General features: G+C 33.0%; 1 protein-coding gene and 1 pseudogene across 1 annotated transcript; both read right to left on the reverse strand.

Annotated features, from left to right (window-relative positions):
- The window catches only part of LOC111403154, a 9160-nt pseudogene extending 2104 nt beyond the window's left edge, over nucleotides 1-7056 (reverse strand).
- Nucleotides 7057-15246: 8190 nt separating this feature from the next.
- On the reverse strand, nucleotides 15247-19724 carry LOC111403155 (L-ascorbate peroxidase 2, cytosolic). Its single transcript, XM_023031551.1, has 10 exons — nucleotides 19646-19724; nucleotides 19410-19559; nucleotides 17841-18015; nucleotides 17694-17759; nucleotides 16393-16441; nucleotides 16209-16291; nucleotides 15953-16032; nucleotides 15706-15808; nucleotides 15562-15620; nucleotides 15247-15476 (listed from the first exon to the last, which is right to left on the reverse strand). The coding sequence occupies exons 2-10, from the start codon at nucleotides 19526-19528 to the stop codon at nucleotides 15458-15460; spliced, it is 753 nt and encodes a 250-aa protein (XP_022887319.1). The 5' UTR covers nucleotides 19529-19559; nucleotides 19646-19724; the 3' UTR covers nucleotides 15247-15457.
- Nucleotides 19725-23031: the final 3307 nt, after the last annotated feature.

Here is a 23031-nt window from a genome sequence, read left to right on the forward strand (position 1 = left end):
GCCAAATTATTTGATACTTGTTCACCGACCTTTCGCAGCATCATCAGCAATCTCAAGGCGCTTGATCCAACTAATACCTCTTTCACGTGTCGAAGGCCCTAGAAGAGCAATTTTTAAATTAATCAAAGATTAAATTTAGTTTTCTTTATTTAGAAGAAATGACTTACCATATAAGTGTTCCTTTAGTGTCCCATTATGCATGAACTCATATACAAGAATATCTTTTCCATCTTGGCAATATCCAAGAAAATGTAATAGATTTCTGTGATGGATCCTTGAAAGAAGAGCCACCTAGGAAATAAGAATCACCTTGCTAATTAGTTAACACTAAGCAACAAGTATCAACTGATTTTAGGAAATAAAAGTATCGACGACCTCAATACAAAATCAACATCATCTCTTCTAGAAGTAGGCGCAGCAAATTCAGAAAGTGAAATTTTTATATTCAATACTATGGTAAGAATATGTTGATAGGATTCAAACTAATAAGAACATAATTTAGAATGGATCTTTGATTGAAGAAAAGAAAACGACTACAGCAGAAGGATTACACGAAAAGTGACCATACAACTCTTTTTCTCACTCACTAATTGCCTGCTCTCTCCCCTCCCCTCCCCTCTACCATTATTTATAGCTAATTTTCTAACGGTTTCTCCCCCAGCACACGCTTCCCAACATATTCTGTTTTACTTCCTTTCTTGATTCTTCTAGAATATGTAAAGTGTATCGGTGGCTTATCATATGTACATTAGTCCCCTCAATTAAGAACCATGGTAGACAAAAAAGCTATCTTGGTTTTATATTAGTAACTATTATTTTTTATTTATTTATTAATTTTTGGCTAAGATCAAGTCTTGTACAATACTTCAATTATTATACTATTAAGTAATGCCTTTTAAATTATATTAATGTTGCATTGTTGTTGAATTAAATAATAGCAAATCTGTATTTAGCTGGTGGCAAACTGAGTCTAGGAATTAATTTGTCTCTCTTTGTGCCAACCGAATGAAATAGCTGGTTAAAAAGTCATAAAAATCTGCTCTAATTTTGAAATTCCCAAACAAAAACGGAACTTATTGATGTAAGTCAGAGTCTGTAAAATGCAATATGTTAAACTGATGAGACAAGCAGTTCTATGAAATTGGAGCATGAAACAACACAGTTTTGAATTTCATGATAATCAGGACTTCCTAAGGAGATGTGTTTGAATTGATTAACCGAACTAATAGCCAAGAGATTCAGAGAATCAGGAAATTGTCTTTGGAAGAACATTGTTTTAAAAACTACAAATCAGGACTTAAAAGAAATGGCTGAACATCCACAAAATAATAGCAAAGGTACTCAAAATAATGAGAAAGTACCTCGTTTGAAAATTCTCGTTTTCCCTGGAAGGAATCATTAGTCAGAACTTTGACTGCAATTTCCTTTCCATGTTTCAATTTCCCATAATAAACAACCCCAAAGCCTCCTGAGCCAACTTTTCTCTCAAAGTTATTCGTGGCATCTTCAAGCTCAGATAATGTGTAGCAATGTGCAGCTTCTGTACCGGCACCATCGAAGGAAGGACCGAGCAGTTTATCTAAGAGATATATTTAAAAATATAAATGTCAATCCACCTAAATTTTTTTAATTCGGATTGAAAAATTGGTAAGGAACTTTGTATCCGACCTCGTTTACGAGTATTCTTTTTTCCCTTGGGCAGTAGGATGCAAGAGGTAATAGTAACAATGAGCAGAACGGCAGCCCCTACTGATGATCCTATAATAATTTTATTGCGGTGCCCTCCGCTGCCCCCTTTGTGAAGATTTGTGTTTCCTGTAAAGCTGACACCAAATCCATGATGAGAAATTTGGTAAGAGGAAGAGAAGGTACATTTGAGAAAAACTCGAAAAGACAGTACACATCAACCAAGAAATGTAGCATTAATAATGTAAGTGTGTCTATGCATGTTTAGTATGTAGTACCAGAACAATGAATAAGATTTTTAATTTCTTTTTCTTTTGTAATACTATTCAGAGATATCTGAACCTCTCCAAATATGCCATAAAGGTGAATCTACGTCAAAATAATTTGATGCAGATGCAGAGTTGAAGTAATCACAATTGTGCACTGCAACATGATGATGTTATACACTGTCGGCAGGTCAAACTCTTTCTGATTCATTTTGTCTCTTGATAAATTATTAAGGGCTTAAAAAGCCTTTTATGGTGCAAATGTTCAAAACAGATAATGTTGCCAAAATTAAGGGAAATACAGAAAACTAATATTGCTCAGCATGATAGTACAATATCTGAGCCATGTTGCATCTGTCCTTGAGGAAAGAAGCACGCAAGACGTGAAAATGTTACCATGAAATTCTAAGAGCTGAAGCAGTATAATTTTATGGCAAATCATTTATTCATCTACGATAGAACCTAAAGAAAACTTAATACTCATAAAACCACAAGTTTACAGAACTTCATTATGTGTAGGCTGTAGCACTAGGATAGTGCCTAAAATTTGGCACACAAAGATATCAGCTTTAACCATTTTAGTAAGTTAAGTTTCTTTGTTCTACTTGCCCGAGAAAATCTCTTCAAGTTACATATCCCCCCACCCCAGAGACTCAAATTTGCAACCACTGGTTAATATATGCCCCTCCAGCAAACATTTTTTTTCTATCTGTTACGTGATTATGTTATCATCTATAATAGTGGATATGTCAAATTGCTTTCCTTTCCTGTGAAAGACAGACCGCAAAAGGGAGCAAATTATACAATATTATAAATAATTTCAGTTGTCTAAGAAAATATTTAATCAGCTCCACAGCTATTAATGACAAAAATTATCTCATGCTCCAAACCTAATAGCAATGGATACTCACTTTAAAATCAGATCATTATCAAGAAGTCTAGATGGCACTCTTCCAGACAACATATTGTTCTGAACATACCTGCATCGATAGTCAATTAAAGAGGGAATGAGCATTTGAATTAATAGCTAAACGCGAGAACACAGGTCCAACAGAGTAGGCAAGGCAACAAAAGAACGTGACTATTGTGCATCAATGATGATAGTGTAGGTGAGGTGAATCAAGTAAGCTTATGTGACAAGTATTATGTTTGCTTGAAAATACTTATTAGTAGAAAGAGAGAAATACTTTCTGAAAAAGATGCCTTTCCTCAGCGACTAAAAGTATATTGTCAGAAATGAATACTCTAAAATGCCAAGGAATCTTGCAGGATGTTCTGTAAAGCGTAAATAATGGAAAAATTTGTGGATCTGCAAACTTACAATCCTTTCAAATTTGGTAGATCTGCCAAGGAGGAAGGCAGCTCGCCAGTCAATTGATTATTTTCAAGATGTCTGTGACAGGAAAGATCAGTGATTGTACAAAACAGATCCACAAAAAACTAAATGGGAAATGAGATTTCAATAATTACAATTCTTTCAAGTTTGGACATCCAGAAAAATCAGGAATTGAACCAGACAGTGAATTCTTATCGAGCCATCTGCAATGACAAGACATATATATGTTGATCATTTACAGGTCATAACATTTGATACACAGGCAACAGAAAGACCTCTCGAACCAAATAACCAATTGTAGAGATTGAAACTTACAACTCCACTAAACTGCTCAACTTTGTCAAAGCCGAAGGAATTCCCCCAGTCAAATTCTTCCCAGACAATTTACTACCAGAGCAAAAAACAAGATGCCAAGAAAAATTTACACGTTAATCACACATATCTCTAGGTAAGTTCTAGGATTGTAATATCAAAAGCAGCAATTATACATGTGTATAGAACATTGTTTTTATACTCAACAATTATCGTAGCTAGGTTAAGAGAAGAAAGAAGAAGAGCTTTACATTGATACTATCCTCGGTTGGGGTTCTGAATTACATTTAACCCAAGACCATGGAACTGGAAGACATGGGTCGCCACCTTCTGCCCATGAATAAGCAGAGGTTACAGCCGCAATAACTGGTCCTGAAAATCAAGTGAATTTGTATCAGGGGTCCCTGCAGAATCAAAACTCATAGGACAAAATGAAAAGAACAGATTCAAATTATAGGGTTAGCATGTTTGGTAGGGGGACTTGATAATACTGGACAATGCTTAGAAAGAAAAACAAGACAAAATCTAGTTTATTAATTGTCCAATCTCGTCCAATGCTGTGTACAATGAGTACCAAACACACACCGATGGTATAACCACAGCAACTATCATTAATATTTAAGATATTGGCAGCAGCAGGACGTACTATAACTATTAGTACATGTCCTAAAGGAATCACAGTTGGTTCTCACCATCTAGAGAGCCATCACTCATTTTCAAATACTTGTTTATTTCCATTGCATTCAAGAGAGGGCCCATCGTAGAATCAGATGTCTTCCCAAACCTAAATGACAGCACAAATGGGAGAGATATGTTGTCATATCCTGGTTCGTATAGACGATAACTTCCTTGGGCATTCTCTTGGATATTTACGGCTGCCTTGCTGAGATCGGGGTCTCCAGGCAGTATGAACCTAAATTTTCTAATATCACTTGAACTCAAATCTTCAATTTCTGCAAAATAGGAGAATGCCCAGCCAAAACCTGGAAAACCATCCAGGTTCAATCTGTATGTCAATGATCCATTTCTACCAACTACAGCTGTCTGCATCACCGTCTGAGGCGGTCTTTCGTCATAGCTAACATCAATTGGCTTGTTGGTAGATATTTTTTCAGTTCCAGGAGCAACATCAACTAGGTAGTTGGCTTTCTTCACAGAGTCAGACTCCCATATTCTATCAAATGGGTCGTCGGGAAACCTGAGAGGAGAAAATGTATCTACAATCAAGGACCAGAATTCAAGAAGAGTTGCATAAAAGTGATAGGACAATCACCAAGTAACACATAACCAAAAAAAAAAAATCTAGTTCATCTTTTCACCTTTACTTCAACGTATAAAATTTAAGGCATACCTGACTGGAGCATCACTTTCTGCACCAAAGTTTATTCTTGCTGACACACTAAGGAAAAACTCATTCTCAAATTGGTTCATATAGATGGAACCATTAAATTGCCGAAGCTCAAGGGTAGATATAAAAGGCTGTCCAGTTGTAGCATTGGACAAACAAATGCTGATGGTGGGATCCGTAGCCAGAAATATTAACTCTTGAGACTCTATCGTATTAGCATCGGAAATGACAATTGTAGCCCAATGAGTTGGCCCAAAGGAAATGTCAAACTTCGGATATACTTCATTGTTATCGAAGTCACCATACAAGAAAGTCGCTCTTACAAGGTACCTGGTCCTGCTAATAACTCTGAGTGTGTAGCAATACTTATTGTTATCAGCTGGGAAATATCTCACCGTTCTATATTGTGTTCTCATCTCATTTGCCACAGATATGTTTGCTATTTCTCCTTTGATCATCTGATTATCTGGAGTCCATTCAAGACCAAGTTCATCAGTAAAGTTATTCTTACCTCCACAGTCCAGACTCACAAAACCTGCAACATATGGTCAGATCATCAGCAGTGTACACTTGCAAAAATAAGACTGTCATCACATTCAGTTCACATCATTCCTTGCAGCTTGATTTGACCTTAAAATAATATTTATATATAAAAGGGCCTACAATTGTAAACAGCACCCGAAAATCCTTTTTCCTGAGGTGATAGCCACATATGAGACGCATTGAATGGTTCATAATTTATTGAGCAAGAGAGGATTAGAAAGAAGCATTTACTGTTTTGTATTTGTTAATGCTTTCTAAAACTTTCTAGAAGAGATGACCTAAACAGGATCAGAACCCATCTAAACGAGCCAATAAAAGCAAAATACATAACTCTGGATCTTTGATAAGTGTAAGATTTATTTTATGGCATAGGCACTAAATTATAAGAATCCTTCTAAAAAAAAATCTACTTATACTAGGTAATAAAAACTCAATCTATGATATGGTCATCTTTTGCTGTGCCCCAATGCAAGATCCCCCAAACAACAAAAAAATCCACGATCCATCATTTCCAGCCCATTTCTTGAATATCGTAATAGAAATTGACGTATATCATTAGCAATTAACCGCTAAGGAATTTGATTTCATCGTCCCATAAGGGGGAAGCTAGTACCATTAGAAGTGTTTGAAATCAAATGGCGAAATCAAGAGCTTCAATTTGTCAGCGTGTAACTTAAATGGGAAAATATTCATCGCAAATCAGTAAATCCTAATCATGTGTTCGCATTAAATACAATTAATACATAGTATCTAATGCTTGTTTATTATATGCACACTTCATTTATATAGTATACAGATTCTCGTCTCAGTTAATCCTAAAATATTATCTCTTCCGGTCTCTTCTGTTCCTCGAGTTCGTCTTATAAATTATATGTTGCGGAAAAACCTTATAAAAAGTAAATTTTTTCGAGCAACTCCAACGACAACCGAGATTTCATATATGAACTAAAAAGATTTCTAAAATAATCAAAAATCTTCTTCATATACAAGTAGAAGTAGTATGTCAAGGACATTTCAACGATATTATGAGGCAAAATAACCCAAAAAAAATTAAAAAATATATAACACCCATAACAGTAAATAATACAAAAAAAGAACATAATCCAATAAAATAACAAAACTAAAAAGAACACACATAACAATAAAAATTGCAAAAAAGAAAAAAATCACAAGAAAAAATAAAAACACACGTAGAGAGAGAAACCTGGCATCTGGGCTGTGGAGACATTGATGAGAAGGAGCACATAGAGAGAAAGAAAGAGGAAGAGAACCCTAACAACCCCCATTTCTTCTTTCTTGTAAGACGATGAAAAGGCAAACTAGCAAGATGAAGGCATAAAAATGGCTAAAAAAGATTGTACAGGTAGAAAGTAGTGGCCGTATATTATACTAGTATTTGGAACAAACGTACAATAAGTACTGGAGTGTATAATTTTCATGTAGTGAGAGAAGATAGAAGAGAGAATGTTTTAGTGAGTGTCGATGGAGAAAGAGATGAAATGAAGTTGATCGCTTTTTCCGGAGTTAAAGTGACGGGAGGAGTCCGGCACTGCACAGTTGAGATATATTATAAATATTTTTATTATTATCAGCTCAGCTCAACTTTTCAATTCTTGGAATGTGTCGCCTTTTTAATAATTTTGCTTATTTATGTATTTTCGGTCCAATTTTTATAAAATACATAACAGCTCATGTTTGACAAAGTTTATTTCAAATTATAAGTCTATCAAATTTATTTTTTATATTTTTATTGGATTTATAATTTTATCAACTTTTTAATCACATATTTAATTTAATGAATCCATCAATTAAAAAATCTCAAAAGATTTGTCAAATAGGGACATGATTCAAAGAGACCATGCTCATGTTTTTATAAAGTTGCCTTTTGTATTAAGAAATATGGTTTGATATTCAATGGATCCATCAGCATAAAATTTCATCGAATAGGGACATAGTACAAAGGGCCAGTCCTCATAATTTAAGGTAAATGTCGTAATTTTATAAATTTCATAACAATTAATGATAAATGGGTATAGTTCGGTTCTATTCAATCTTGATTGGACTTAAAACATATGAATATCAATGGAAGTTTTACCATGAAATCAAGTCATTTCATATATCGTGATGGAATCGAACTTGATCGTGACCAATTGGGCTTCCTTTGGACTCATTTTGGTTCTTTTTATGCTAAAAAAATAATAACAATATTAAGTGTAATTGTGGACAATGGAAAATATAGATAAAAAATATGAATCCGAAATGTATATTTAAAAATGACGTTTGACTCGACTTGACAAAATTTTTAACGAACAAAAATTTAACCAACAGATATTGAACTTTTATAAGTTCTGACCTTTGACCATAAATTTATTTTCTCTGTAACACAATTCAAACTCAATCTAATTGCAAGCTCCTTAAGAAAATCAAATCCAACTTTAATAAGTTTTTGACACACTCGACTTTGAACGTTGAAGATAGACCTATGTATCTCTTTCTCGTATTTAAGAAAAGAAAGTGGGGAACAAAAAGTCAGCAATGGAAGAGATAATACGTTGGGATATTGAAATGGTCAATGACTTACGGCTCTAAATTTTGTGGAAATGCAGGGGACCCACTTTTGACCTTTTGGGTCCCACCCATTCTCATATTCTCGAATCTGAATTTACTGCTTCACGCGCATCCATGAGGAAACACGCCCGGAATAATGTGTTTTATTTTTATACTTCTAATTTCCCCAAAAAAAAAAAAGAAAAAGAGAGAGAGAGAGAGAGAGAGAGAGAGAGAGAGAGAGAGAAGTATTAATTAGTAAAAATTAAACACTAAATGGCGAAGGGAGTGCAATGGCCATAAAAGAATCACAGAACATTCAAAAAAAAAAAAAAATCAAAATCAAAATCAAAATTGCTACATTTTATGAAAAACTTAGATTGGGACATTTTAATTAATAAGAAGATGTTCATTGGAAAAATGTTCGAACAAACTATTTGTTTGAATAATGCTATTTGCAGTCGCTCACTGCGATAGTCGCCCTACGTAACATACACATGACAGGTGATTATTTGATACATTAATGAATAAAAAAACTATCATAGTAATGCATCAAATAATCTTAAACTATGAATAACATTTTCTATTCAATATGGGGCCTTTTGAAAAATAATTGCCATTGTTGCCCCCACCTTCCTCGCTGATTAAGGAATCCAACCTAATTTTTGTTCCTACTTTAAACTATGAATACAATTTACAATAGAAAATCAGGAACTGTGTTGTTAATTGAATAATGATATTCATCATCTTCAATATTTCACGAAGTCATGTGTGACATCTAGGTGACTCTTTGTTGATTTATCATCTTAAATTTAGTATTTGATATATCAAATTAATTAATGTCACACCGATAAGCACTAGTCGTGAACAATACAACTCTTGTTAAATAGATTAAACTCCATATAATATAACGAAACACAAGAAAAATATATGAGAGAGCGACTCAATCACACGTCGACACCTCCTTTCCAATCTAGTAAAGTTTGTGTTATGCCTCAATCGATGAGACTCTAAGCATGGATCATGCGGTAGTTAGCTAACAAACCCAAGTCCTGTTTGACAATCTTTAATTTAATTTAATTTTACCACATGATCACTTTTAACTACACAATTAGTAGGGATGGCAATGGGACAGGTATGAGATTGATCGGCTAATCCCACCCCATCCCGTTGGGTATTTTTGTCACCGTGCCCCATCCCTATACTCAATTAAAGCAAGACGGGGGGAAGGTTGTTGCCTTGTTTATTTTTTGCTTTTATTTTATTTTATGTCTTTAATTAGTAATTTTTTTTTTTCAATTTGTTAAGTACTTATGTTCTTTTTAAAAATAATGATAAATCATTTATTTTTGTTTGATAAAAAACCTTAAAGTTAAAGTTAACTTTAAAATGGGCAAGTAGTGGGGTCGAGATTATGTTTTTCATACCTGCCCCATACTCACTTCGTGGCAATGATCCCCACTTTGTCCCCACCCTATTTATCGGGTTAGGCGGATAATCCCCTCTTCATTCAAGTAGAGGCCTGCAGGTAGGGGTGGGCAAAAACCGACCCAACTCGTCCAAACCGCCCAACCCAACCCAACCCGACCAGGTTGGGTCGTTTTTTTGTTGTTTTTAAGTGGGTTCGGTTTTTTGGCTACGTAGGTGGGTTGGGTCGGGTCGGGTTATGGGTTAACCTATAAAAACCAACCCAACCCGCCCAACCCAACCCGAACTTAAAAAAAAAAAAAAAAAATATGCGTAAATGGCTAATCGCTCGGTCACTCCCAAATTCAAAAGAAGCCCTAAAATCTCTCTATTCCCTCTCCCTCTCCCTCCCCCTCCCTCTCACTCGGTCACTCCCAAATCCAAAAGAAGCCCTTTAATGATTTGGAGCATGTTGTATTAATGAAATTTTTTTACCTTGTAAGTTCCAATCCCATCCCACTATTAGAGAATTTTGTGAGAAACCAACTTCTAAATTGGTTGTGATTTCTGATCTTTAGTGTCTCAGTTGAATTTTATCTATGCTTACGTAATTAGTTTTGTAAATTTTGAGGCTCCGGGACTATATTAGTGATGCTTTACACCCAAAAATGAATAACTTTAATATTTATTAACAAATTGTCATAAACCGACCAACCCAACCCAACTCGACCGATACTTGATTGGGTTGGGTTGGGTTGGGTTTCAAACTTTACACAGGTTGGGTTGGGTTAAATTTTGACCAAATCGATCATGTTGGGTTGGGTTAGGGTTGGGGCGAAAACCGACCCAACCCAACCCACGCCCACCCCTACCTGCAGGTATCGAGTTGAACAAATTTTTTTGTCATCCCTAACATTTACTCAATAAAGGTATTTTACACATAAATTTTTTAACTTTTTTTATCATTTTCAATCACACGTTTCAAAAAATACTATTGAAAACTATGTTTTTAAAATTTTAAGGCCATCAAACAAGGGCTCAGTCAGACTCACACTCCATGTCATATCCTACCTGGTCTAGTCGAGATTATAGATTAAGGTAGTCAAAGTGATGCATGACCTCAACTAAGATACCATGACCCATGTGAGATGCTATAACTTGTTGCAGAGTAAATCCAAAGCGATTAGCTTCTTGATATAAGAATGCATCTATTGCTTCATCCATTCCAAGAGATTTCCCATACAAGATTTTTTCTTTAATTGATTGAGTTGACATCTACATCTCTTTAGTCAACTCGTTAGTCCACTTTTATAAGAAAAATCTAAGCTGTAGTATAGGTTGACTGCTTTCCCGTAAACATTAAAAATGTCACTGAAAATGATGCCATGTGTTTTATCATTTGACGGTAATAAGTCATCATCTATTACTATAAACACCACCCTCATGTGAGGGGCTTAAGTGTACATTCCTAGAACGACTATACACACAGACATTTCCTACTATAAAAACTCATGCTTTTTACCTTTTGAAAGTAATATAATTTTACGTAATCATAGTAATATCGCTCTCTTTGTTCTCTCGTAAACCCTCTAGTGCTCATACACTCTTGTGACTCATATCTTCCATCCATCCAACACCCAAATATACTTACATAAGTTGATTGACTTGATCGTTGAAGTATTCTCGATCGTCTCCCTCACCATCTAAGATCAAATGCTTCTTACAATTTGTTCAAATATGCAAGAGCCATATGTGTGAGTGTGGGTGGAGTTGGGGATCTGTTGACCATAGCGCCAGTGTAGAAATCGATGTCAAAGTTTGTTTTTAGAAAGAGTTCTCTATCAATATACTATTTTTTAGGCACTAACATGCTATTATTAGATCATAATATCGCAACTTATGTTCTAAAATAGAGATGAATACGTACTATGATAATGTTGGTTGTTTATGATAATTACAATATCTTGATAAGACCAATACTTATCATATAAACGGTATCGCTGCACAAGTCTTCGAGAAGGCTAATTGTTGACTCGCCCTCTTAGGCAGTTTGTGATAGATTGAAGAAAGGAATCACAGACCCATAGGTTTGCGCATACCAAAAAAAATATTTGTATATTATGAATCTAAGCAATATACCACACTATTATTTTGGATGGTAATTTTGAATAAGGGTGGATTAAAAAAGGGAACTATTAAAAGGGCAATAATCGACCTAAATCAATCGTTTCAATTAGATTTAGGAGTATGTTTTCAATAAGACGTAAGAGGAAAAAAAAATCACAACTTCTTTTTTATATATATAAAAAAACGTAAATGGGTACAGACGGCTCAACTAAGATTTTAATGATTTTTAAAATATTATAAATTCTAACGATTTTTTTGAATTTGAATATTTTCATAAAATTCATAAAAATCTAATTAAAAATTATGAAATTTCAAAAGAATTTGTTATATATTTTTTTAAACTTAAAATTCATCAAAATTATACTAAAATCCTTTTATTAATTAAATCCTTATGAATTTATGAGTTATCGATGATGATTGTCTAGATTTAATGGATTTTATTTAAATGGGAACGAGCTGGGCTGATCTTCCAAAAGCACTGCTACATAGAGTTTAGTGCACATATCCGCGCTAGTAAACGGTGTTAATTACAGCTTATACGAACGACAATTATAATAATACTTTTTGGTCACGTGAATGAAAAAGAGCATTAATAAAATAATCAATAAATGGACAAAATTATTTTAGTAAATATGACGCATAATTTAATTCTTGTTCGTCTCTCTTTAAAATAAATTTTTTTATTCTTATAATCATTTTTCACTATATATTTATACAATAAAATATTTTATTCTAAATCTAAAATTTTTCTTATTTTTTAATCACATTTAAAAAAAAAAACTATTTAAAATTCAATTTTTTCAAAATAATTGTCATCAAGTGGGGCTTTAGTGGTTAGAATCTTTTGTCAAAATATGGGATTGAACCATGTTGCCACTTTACAAAAAGAAAAATAAAATTGTCAAAGTAACTTTGCCACTGTTTGATGGTTTATTATTTGGTAAAAATAAACTTTTGACTAGCGAACTTTTCAAAAAAGTGTTAAAAAAAAAATATTAAATTTACGTGTACTGTCTGTAGTGGCGAATCTAAGATTTTAAGTCATCATGGGCGGCCATTGACTGTTGACTATCGGCTGTAATAACATATTAAGAGCTCGTTTGATGTACTTTTTTTGTTGCAAAAAATACATTTTGGAATAGTGATTTGATGAAAAATAAGTGGTTAAAAATAAGAAAAAATTTTGAATTTACATGTAATATTATTTTATTAAAGATTGTATGGTTGAAAATAAAAGAGAAAAATGCGTTCTAAAATAAATTGGAATTAAATAAGGCATAAAATTTAAATATGACAATTATTTTGTTGAAATTGAACACATATAATTTTGTTAAAAGAATAAATCGTACTCACTAAATGACATTGTTACCAAATTTTATATAATTCAAAGGAAGAGCACGAGTTCAAATAATATTGTATTAAACCCACTACAATTAACATATATAAATTTGTTAAATTTAGTGTCACAGTGGTCAATCTCTTAACAATTCTAACAAGATGTGCAGGTTCGAATCCCCTCATCCATATTCCATCAAATTTTGGTAAAAATTGTAGAAACAAAAAAATCATACAATAAATTCGTTGTAAAATGAATTGAACTCAGGACTTGCAAGAAGAAAATGCTGCCCTACGCAAGTCGGCTAGAAGGAGTGTTTAAATTAAAAGTGAATATCAATAATATAACCTAAAAAATGTATATCTTGTCAACAAAAATAAAAAAAAAGGAGCTGTCGTGATCCGCCAATGACTGTCTGAATGAAAATAAATGCATAGAATAAGAAGTTTTGAAATAATAATTATGTGGGGCTTGCTATGCCTATGCACAGGTGAACTTTAGGCCTTAAAGATTGACCTACAGAAGTCTACAATGGAAGTTTGTTATGAAGTTGATGGTCATGATCTACAGCTCTGACTGAAGCAAGTTGACATATAGGACCCACATTGGATTCTACACAAGCCGTCGTATTTCGTTTTAATTACTTTTGCAACCCCCCAACTAGAAAATTTTAAATAGATTCTTTTGATAAGTGAAAAGTGGTCCTATGCTTCTACAATTTTATATCAAGTAATGCTTAACTTAATCAGTTCAATTCATTTTTCTTATTTTCAATAGACTAAATCGTTCGCACATAAAATTTAAAGAGTATGAAAGAATAGCAACAAAAGTTAAAGAACGAATATGATATTTTATGTATTTGTATGTATATATCTATCATGTTCTAAAGGATCAATGGTAGTTACCATCAAATACAATATACTTTTAGAGTACATATAATAATCTGTATTGATATTTAAGTAAGATCACTAGTAATTTATTAAAATTTTTGAAGCCATAGTTAACATTAATTTAATGGAAGTTACAAATAATATGCACATTATAATGGTTGGGCTTTGCTACTAGCTGTCAACAGCCCCCTCACAAGGGGGTGCGATTTTTTTATTGGATGAACCATCAAAGTTCATAATGGTTAGCCCGTCACACTCACACAAACTTTGTATAGAGATTTGGGGTTTCAAAAGGGTCCAACTTTATCACATGGCACGTAATTTAGTGGTTAGAAAAACATTGAATAATTGCCAACTTAGGAACAATACGTAAGTACGTAACATAATATTTTAGCATACAAAATCGATTGAAAAATAATAACAGCCAGGGGCGGAGCCATGTTGAGACGCTGAAATTTTAGGCCCAAACCCTTTCCTTTTTTTTTTTTTTTTTTTAATTATTAGTAGCAGGGGAGGAGGAATAAAACACATGTTTTAATTTACATTGATTTTATTTGTAGGTCCAAACCCTTTCCTTTTTTTTTTTTTTTAATTATTAGTAGCAGGGGAGGAGGAATAAAACACATGTTTTAATTTACATTGATTTTATTTGTAGGTCCAAACCCTTTCCTTTTTTTTTTTTTTTAATTATTAGTAGCAGGGGAGGAGGAATAAAACACATGTTTTAATTTACATTGATTTTATTTGTAGGTCCAAACCCTTTCCTTTTTTTTTTTTTTTAATTATTAGTAGCAGGGGAGGAGGAATAAAACACATGTTTTAATTTACATTGATTTTATTTGTAGGTCCAAACCCTTTCCTTTTTTTTTTTTTTTTTTTAATTATTAGTAGCAGGGGAGGAGGAATAAAACACATGTTTTAATTTACATTGATTTTATTTGTAGGTCCAAACCCTTTCCTTTTTTCTTTTTTTTTTAAATTATCATTAGTAACAGGGGAGGTGGAATAAAATACATATTTTAATTTACATTGATTTTATTTTTAGGCTCAAATCCATAATTTTGTTTTATAATTTTATCATCATTAAATTTATGACCAAAATTTAATGCCTGACATGGATTAAATTATTCCCACACTTAACAAATTTTATGGCTCCACCCCTGATAACAGCGATCTTTTGTCAAAACGTGATTCAACTTTACCGAAGAAGTTAAAAAAATAAAGCAAAAACAAATAATAAAGCCTGTTTTCCCGACCTTTTTGTCATATTCCTACCGTTTCTTTGGCATTAAGATTCTGCAAAAGCGTTAAATGTTTTACTACCCTTTCACAACTCTGTCCAAATATCCTTAGTCTACGTTCGGGATCCATTTTTATTTTATTTTTTTATTTTAAATGTATTTTTCTCTTTCTTATTTTTAATTACATTTTTTTTATATACTAATACATGATATAAATGGTTCAGATATGCTTTACAGACATGAATAAAGGGGGAAAAAAATTATGTTACAAGACGACGCTCCTCAAAACCTCCAACACGATACAAGACATGCACAGAAAGGTCAACATCTTACAAAATCGACATAGTAAAAATGAAAAACAAACCAGATATGATTCCACATGGTAACTAACAACCAACGAATCTTCATTTTTTTCATTTTAATCGGCATCTGCAAATCTGCAAGTTTATAACAAACGATGTTAATTTCTAAGTTGACTAGCAATGTATAGATAAAAGAATTCATAGACGCGAAAAAGCGTACCCAAGCTCTGAGAGTTTTAAGTGAGCTTCAGCATAATCAGCAAAGAAGGCATCCTCATCCTAGCAATGTATAATAAAGTTAAAACCTGAAGGCCGAAACATTGTGAACCAACCTAAAAGATAATGAGCAGATTAAAAATCTTACCGCAGCATATTTTTCAACAAGAGGGCGAAAGACAGGATCCTCTAGTAACGCTTTGTCTGACGGTAGCTGGATAAGGCCTTCTTTCTCTCCACTCAAGAGTTCCCTAAAATTCAGAATAGAGTCGATCAATAGTTGCTCCTCCATATACTTTTTAACGTTTCTAAACAAATTGATGGACTGGAAGGGCATGATCGAACAATGCTCAAATGAAACATGTTGAATGAAATGAACTAATATCAGGGCTTACTTGAAGTAAGAATTGTCAAAAATGAGAGGATTAGTGGTCCACGGCCCCTCAAATCCAGACCGTTCCTTATGGCATCTTCCCTAAGAGATAATCCGAGAAGGCATTCAATTTAAAACGACACGATATACTGTGATTTAGTAGGACGAAGAACGAATACTACAGTAAGTTAGTTATGCGGTAACATTTATGGCCCTGAAAAAAGGTGGTGTGGGGTGCCCAATTAACACAAGATTACCAGTATTCTTCCTTAACATACCAAGGTGTGTCCACCAGAGAGAGCAACAATATCCTTATCACTCAGCCCCATATGTCCAAAAACTTCCCTCAGATGGTCTGTGCCTGAATATTAACGAAAAACAATCCTCGTTTTAAGAAAGTTGTAATTTCTATATTCTCTTTGTATGGTTGATTACAGGTAAAAATGACAAACAAAGAGCTACCTTTTTTGGCATCAGGCAAGCGGCCTTCTGGTGGAGATTCTGTCTTGTCCTGAAACCAAGAGATTTACTTAGTAACTACAAGATCACAGGTAAATATTTTGCACTTTGAAATTCACTTAATCATGGACCATCATATGTTCAACCAATGATATCAAATTCAGAAGCCAAAGAATTTTTTTAGGCAAATGTTTAATTGAGCTCCTAAGATCAATTTTCTCTAAGACATTGTTGAAGAAATAAAATTGTCAGTTGTATCATTTGACAATTGCATAATCAAGAGAATGAGTCTCTATATACTATGATTGAAGCGATAAGCATTGGCAAAACTGATTTATATCTGAGGTTAACATGACTTCTCCAGCCAATGCATAACCCATACAACAAAGTAACGGTTGAGTTACAGTGACACTAAGGTGAATTTTCATTAAGCAAAATATCTTTTAGAAGAGAATTTAGTTGATAAGCATGTCTTATATAATTATTTTCAATGAAATTTACTGCAATAAATCTCGACGGTAGACAGAACAAGGACAGAAGCAACTGACACACTCACAGAGTCTTCCTTACGAGAAAATTTCTACCACTCTCGGAGTATGAAACTCAGTACGCAAATATTTATTCACTTCTAAAATGAAGAAAATACAAGACTTGTCAGGAAGAACTTGAAAGAGAATTGCATTCTAGAGATAGAAATAGAGAACAACTGCGGTAAAAAAAATGTTTCATTATATCAATTACGCGCCATGTTAAAATATATTGTACCAACTCAGATACACTAGCACACGAGCTTTAAAAAAAGGTATGAATCATGGTACTATATGCATCACTTTAACCATTGTTGAACTTTTAAATTTTTTGGGAAATAACGAAGTTTAAATAGTGAGTCAATTAAGATTTGGAAAATTCAAGGCATGGCATCATCTAGATTACACCACCTCTTCTATCTATCAATACAAGCTGTTGAAGATTAAATTCAAATACTATGAATGTGTCCTCAATCTAATAGTTTAAGATATTACAGTAGGCAAAGGTCATCATTCAATATCATAGCAAAGTAGGCAAATTATGAAAATTGTACGGGCCTTATATGAAAAAATGAGTCTAACTTGCATTGCACATGAAAGGTGCGTTGAAGACTAAATTTAAATAAATAAATAACCTAACCAGTTGCAAGATCGTTAAAAGAAAAATAAGCAACCAATAACATTATTAAACAATTAGATTTTTTTCTTTTTCTTTTTCCATGTTCAATTAGATGTACTTTCTGACAAACATGATAGACAAAGAATTTATATACTAACTGGTCTCCCTGGGTGAAATGGAATCTCAGGCCCCCCTGTAATTTCAACAGCGACAATCCCTGCCAACTTCAACAGGCACAAAAGAATGAGTCAATTATCTAGTCAAGGAGAATGATAAATAGAGATATACACTTTTTTCTATAGTACCTGGTAGAAGTCTGCATAGGAGAGGATTGGGAACTGCTCCTTTATTGGCTCCAACAACCTAACAGCAATGTCAAGACCATTGTTGGCTTCATGTGCAAGCTCATTCGGATTCCTAATTGTCCCAAATGGCCCTCCTGTTTTAGTTTTCACATCAAATGTCCCAGCAGAATGCCATCTGGAAAATTACAATCCAAGTAATTACCCACCATCAATGATTATCATGAGTAAAGCTCCACGTACAGGGAGTGCATTGACAGGGTGGGGACACTTGTCTCCCCTTAATTGGCTAAGTCGGAAAACTGTTTTTTCTCTTTAACTTAGCCACATGGACCCTAGCAGCTTTCGATTATCATTGATACATAGAGAGACTTATTTAAGCAATGACCAGTGGTTCCGACGTTTATTTTGATGGGCTCATAGATAGAGTGCGACATCTACTTGAATAGTTAAAAGTGTCCCTTTTTGTGTTTCAGTTTTCATTTTTCCATTCTGAGTTTTAAGGTCATTTTCAATTTTTTTTTAATGTTTTGAAAATCTGTTCTAAGATTTTTAAAAACGTGTTTAATTTGTTATTTTGATAAGTTATTTCTCAAAAAAAAAATAATAATAAATAAAATTATAAAAACATAATTGGTTTGAAATTTTAAAAAATTATTTTTTGGCATTTTATTCAATAAAATTTGATTATTTAGTTAAATTAGAACGACTTCATGTTACTATATTATCATGTAATATTACATCTTAAAGTTGATGGATCTTATAATATTTTTTCTTCCTACAAAAGTAAAATAAGAATAAATAATTAATTGAGTTTGAAATATATTAAATAAAAATAAAAACTAATAATGTGGACCGATAATATTTTTATCTATGTTCACTTAAATATTCTTTCAGAATTCTTTTGTAAATAATTATTAGGAGCTTGAACTAATTTTAGTTTATTTATAATTTTTATTTTTCAAAAATTCTAATAATTTTTAATTTTTGAATTTATATTTTTAAATTTTATTTTTAATTTTCAAAATTTTATTTAAACACTTAATTTCGACGTGAAACAGTTGTTTTTTTCCTTTTTTTTTTTTTTAATGTTTAAAGATTTTACAGAATTTTCAGCCCTTGTTTGATTTCCATTCTTCAAAAAAATCATTTTTTTAAGATTCATTTCAACTACACATTCTTCAATAAAATAATATTACACGCAAATTCAAAACATTTCTTTAATTTTTAACCATACATTCTCCATCAACCTATTATTTAAAATGCATTATTTCTCCCAAAATGGAATCAAACAAGGGCTTAATTGTAAGTTTAACATTATTTTCGAAAATATATTTTAAAAATTACCAAACCAATATGTTCTATTTTGTAAAACTGAAAATTTCCTCACAAAATTCCTCCAACGCTTAGATGAGTGGGTTTCAGGGTGTAATAAAAAAATGTCAAAAAATTCAGCATCGTTGTATTTTTATACGTTGGCGCCTGCACAACCAGGATAGCAACTACGAAGAAGAATCCCATTAATAAACGATAACTAAAAAAGGTTACAGTATAAAGTTCAAATGCACTCACGCCAATCTAAGCATGATCGGAGCACAGTGTTTCTCAGCTATGAAACCTCTGAGTTTCTTCTTGCATTTTCCCACCGCCTTCTGGTACTCTTCACTCACTTCGGGATAACTCTTCACCATCGCTATGAACGATTCGCCGATCAATTTCAAACTAGAATAGAAAAATATACAATCATCAGCTCAAATCAAATCACTCAACTACATGAAAATCACATCAGCTCAGATGAAATTACAAACCTCTCAAAATGGAAATGGAATCTGCGTGCGGACAGAGGAAAGAATATAGAGGAGATCGGAAAAACGGAGAAACTTCCAGTGTTCTAAATATATTATTATTATTATTTTTTAATGAAAAAGAACGTGTCAATGCCTGTGTGGGTCATCCTAGATTTTTCACAGTGATGGAGTGTAACGGTCTAGATGATGCTCATTTGTCGCATTGGGGTTGGTGGGCCACATGGTGGACTCGTTGTGGAATTTGCCTATAAATTAGCGGACAAGTGGTGAACAGACTATAACTGTTTGGGCTTCTATTGGGCAGAAGGATATCGTTTTGGGCCGATGGTGCGTATAAAGAGTTAGGAAAAAAATCATAAATCATGTATTAGCACTAAATCAATTTTTAGGCCTTAAGTTTTAAAAAATGCAAAAATCAGGTATTAGTCAAAAATATTTTATTAATTAAATACAAAAGGTCACAATTATATAATTAATGATCAACATGTACATAATTATATGTCACAAATTATTTATTGATGATTACATATTATCAAATTAATTTGTCATTGATTATTTTAAGATTACGAATCAAAAAATTTATTGATCACAGTTTATCTATCAATCATATATTTTTAAATTTATTGATCACGAATTATTTTTTAGTCACAAATTATCGAACTTTAAGGTTACAGTTAAATAGTTTGTCACATGTAAACTAAATAGTGGGTCACATACCATCGCCATCAACACTACCACCACTTCCACTATGATCACTTGCGACCACCCTCACAACGCTCTATCGTCATCGCCGTTGTTGCCAACACCACAACCCCACCACCATTAAATCCAACACCACTGCTATCCCCCACTTGTTGTGAATAATAATATGTAACATCACCACCACCCAAAATCAACAGCTCTCATACGTAAAATCATAGAAATAAAATGACTACCAATTATACATTACCATTTTCTTCATGCCTCTCCATCCATCTCGATTGGCTAATCAAAACATCCAAATCAGCCAATTGAACCAATCCCTACCACCCATCCACGCACATAGCAATGACATCCATCATCACCGATGGTGCAATGACGAGCTTGGTAGCGACGGGAATACCAGAGAAACCTCTCTCACAACGCCCATAGCCTCCAACACCTCTACTTGTACAACCAACAAAAATAACTTAAAACCCCCCAACAACACCAAAACCAACCTAAACCACCATTATCGCCGCCACTAGTAGCATCAACAACACCATCACACCCCAAGCAGATTCATCGACATCGCACCACTGCAACACGTCATCAATATGACGACGACACGAAAACCATCGCAAGTAGATCTGTGGTGTCATGTTGTAGTTGCCGTTGGCGTGGCGTTGCCTAAGACGACGATTCAATATTTTAGAAGAAAAAGAAGAGAGAAGGGAGAGAGAAGGAAATATTAGAGTTAAGCACAGGTTGGCCATATATTAAATTAATGTTTGGTATTTGAACAAATAAACTTCGTACCAGTTTTATAAATTGTAATTTATAAACACCCGTTGACATGTAATTTTCCCAAAGAGTTAAACGCAGATTGGCCCATATATCGGCACATACATGTGGGTTTGATTTTTTTTGTTGGTAAAGAAGACAGAGGTTGTAATAAGATTTAAATCATGCTATCATCTTACTTACTAACTTATTTTTGCTAGTTTATTTCGATCCAATCCATAGATTTATTAGAAAATGGAAATCCCATTATATTCAATACTTGCGCGGCAAACTTTATATGTTGAAAAATAAAAATTCAATTGGTTAGTTTGATTTTTATGAACGATTTTAGAAATATCACTATTTTTCACCATTTTCCAACAAAAAGCATTAATAACATATTTTGTATGCTGAATTTGGATATGACCGTACTGAGTTTGATAACATATAAATTTTATTACACGTTTCTATTTATTTTGTCATAAGTTAAAAAATAAAAAATTTAAAAAAAATTCACTATAAATGTTGATAATTTTGCAAAATAGAAATGCTTTAGAGTTTGTTTGGAAGTGATTTTGAGAATTGATTTTTTGATCATTAAGAGAAAAGTGTGGTCCCTTTGTAAGAGGAAAAGTCAAATATGATGATTATAATAATAAAATAATAGTAAAAAAATTAATTTTTGAAGGAAAAAATGGCTCCTGTTATTAAAAAGTCCATCGAAAAGTCTACAAAGTATTTACAAGCACTGACAGGCAAGAATAGTCACATCTAGAGCAGGAGGAAAAAAATGGGTACGAGGACTGAAATGACATGTCATATACATGGCCCACTTATAGATATTGTGTATTTTTAAATAGTTTCCATTAAGGGTTGGTACAGTCTTGAGGGAACAGTTACCAGCCATTAAAGTAAAACATCAACACTCTCGGCAGTACCAATTGTTTGCACGAGGATTCATACTCCTTTCTAATTTCATGTTACTTGTTTACTAGTTAATAATGTCAGGTTAAAAACAACCAGGCAGAGAGAACATAGGATAACACTAAGGACACGTTTGTGCTTCTTTAATTTCAAAAAGCGTACAATGAAATAGTGATTGATGTTGAAATATGTGGTTAAAAAAAAATCTTTGATTTATGTGTAATATTTATTTTAATGAAGAATGTGTGACTAAAAATGAGTACCGTAAAAAAATAATTTGATAAAACGTGATAGAATGGTTGACAAACAAAAGCTAAAGTCTAAAAATTGCTTGATATAAGTAAAACTTTTAAATAGTTTATTGATTTTAACATCAATTCTTGTGGTCACTCATTTAATATTGTACACGTAATAGATAAATCTTGTATGTATTTTTTAAAAAAGGATTTTGCCTATTTTTCAAGGCCTCAAAAGTCGTAGAAATACATAAGAACTATTGATTAAAATGAAAAGGAGATATAATTCCAGTATTTTGAAGTCGCTAGTCAATCTTTTTTTTTTTGGCGTGCATCTATTGGTCGGTTCGAATTGCAAAAAACAAGTCTAAGGGTCCGTTTGGTGCACATTTTTTAGATGAAAATGCATTTTAAACATCATATCGCGGGTCCCCCATTAGAGTGTAGAAGTCAAAAATTGTGTGCTGATGTGACGGAAAAAATGCATTTTTGGCTCCAAAAATGAATACCAAACAGGGGCTAAGTCTTATCTGTACATGTAACAAGGTCCTTATTTTATACTCATGGTAGTGTGTGTATATATATATATATATAACAAGAAAAAAACCCAGCTCCAAGTTGTTGAAAAATAGTAACTTGAGCAAGGATTATTCAATTCTAATGCTCAATCAGCTAAAGAAGGGAAAAACATTTCTAAATGGCAAGATGGATCGGTTCAACTCTATTTTCCACCTGCCAAACACACCCCAACCAACATTAAAAATC

The sequence above is a fragment of the Olea europaea genome, chromosome 11 (assembly GCF_002742605.1).
Source record: "Olea europaea var. sylvestris chromosome 11, O_europaea_v1, whole genome shotgun sequence".
NCBI classification, from domain to species: domain Eukaryota; kingdom Viridiplantae; phylum Streptophyta; class Magnoliopsida; order Lamiales; family Oleaceae; genus Olea; species Olea europaea.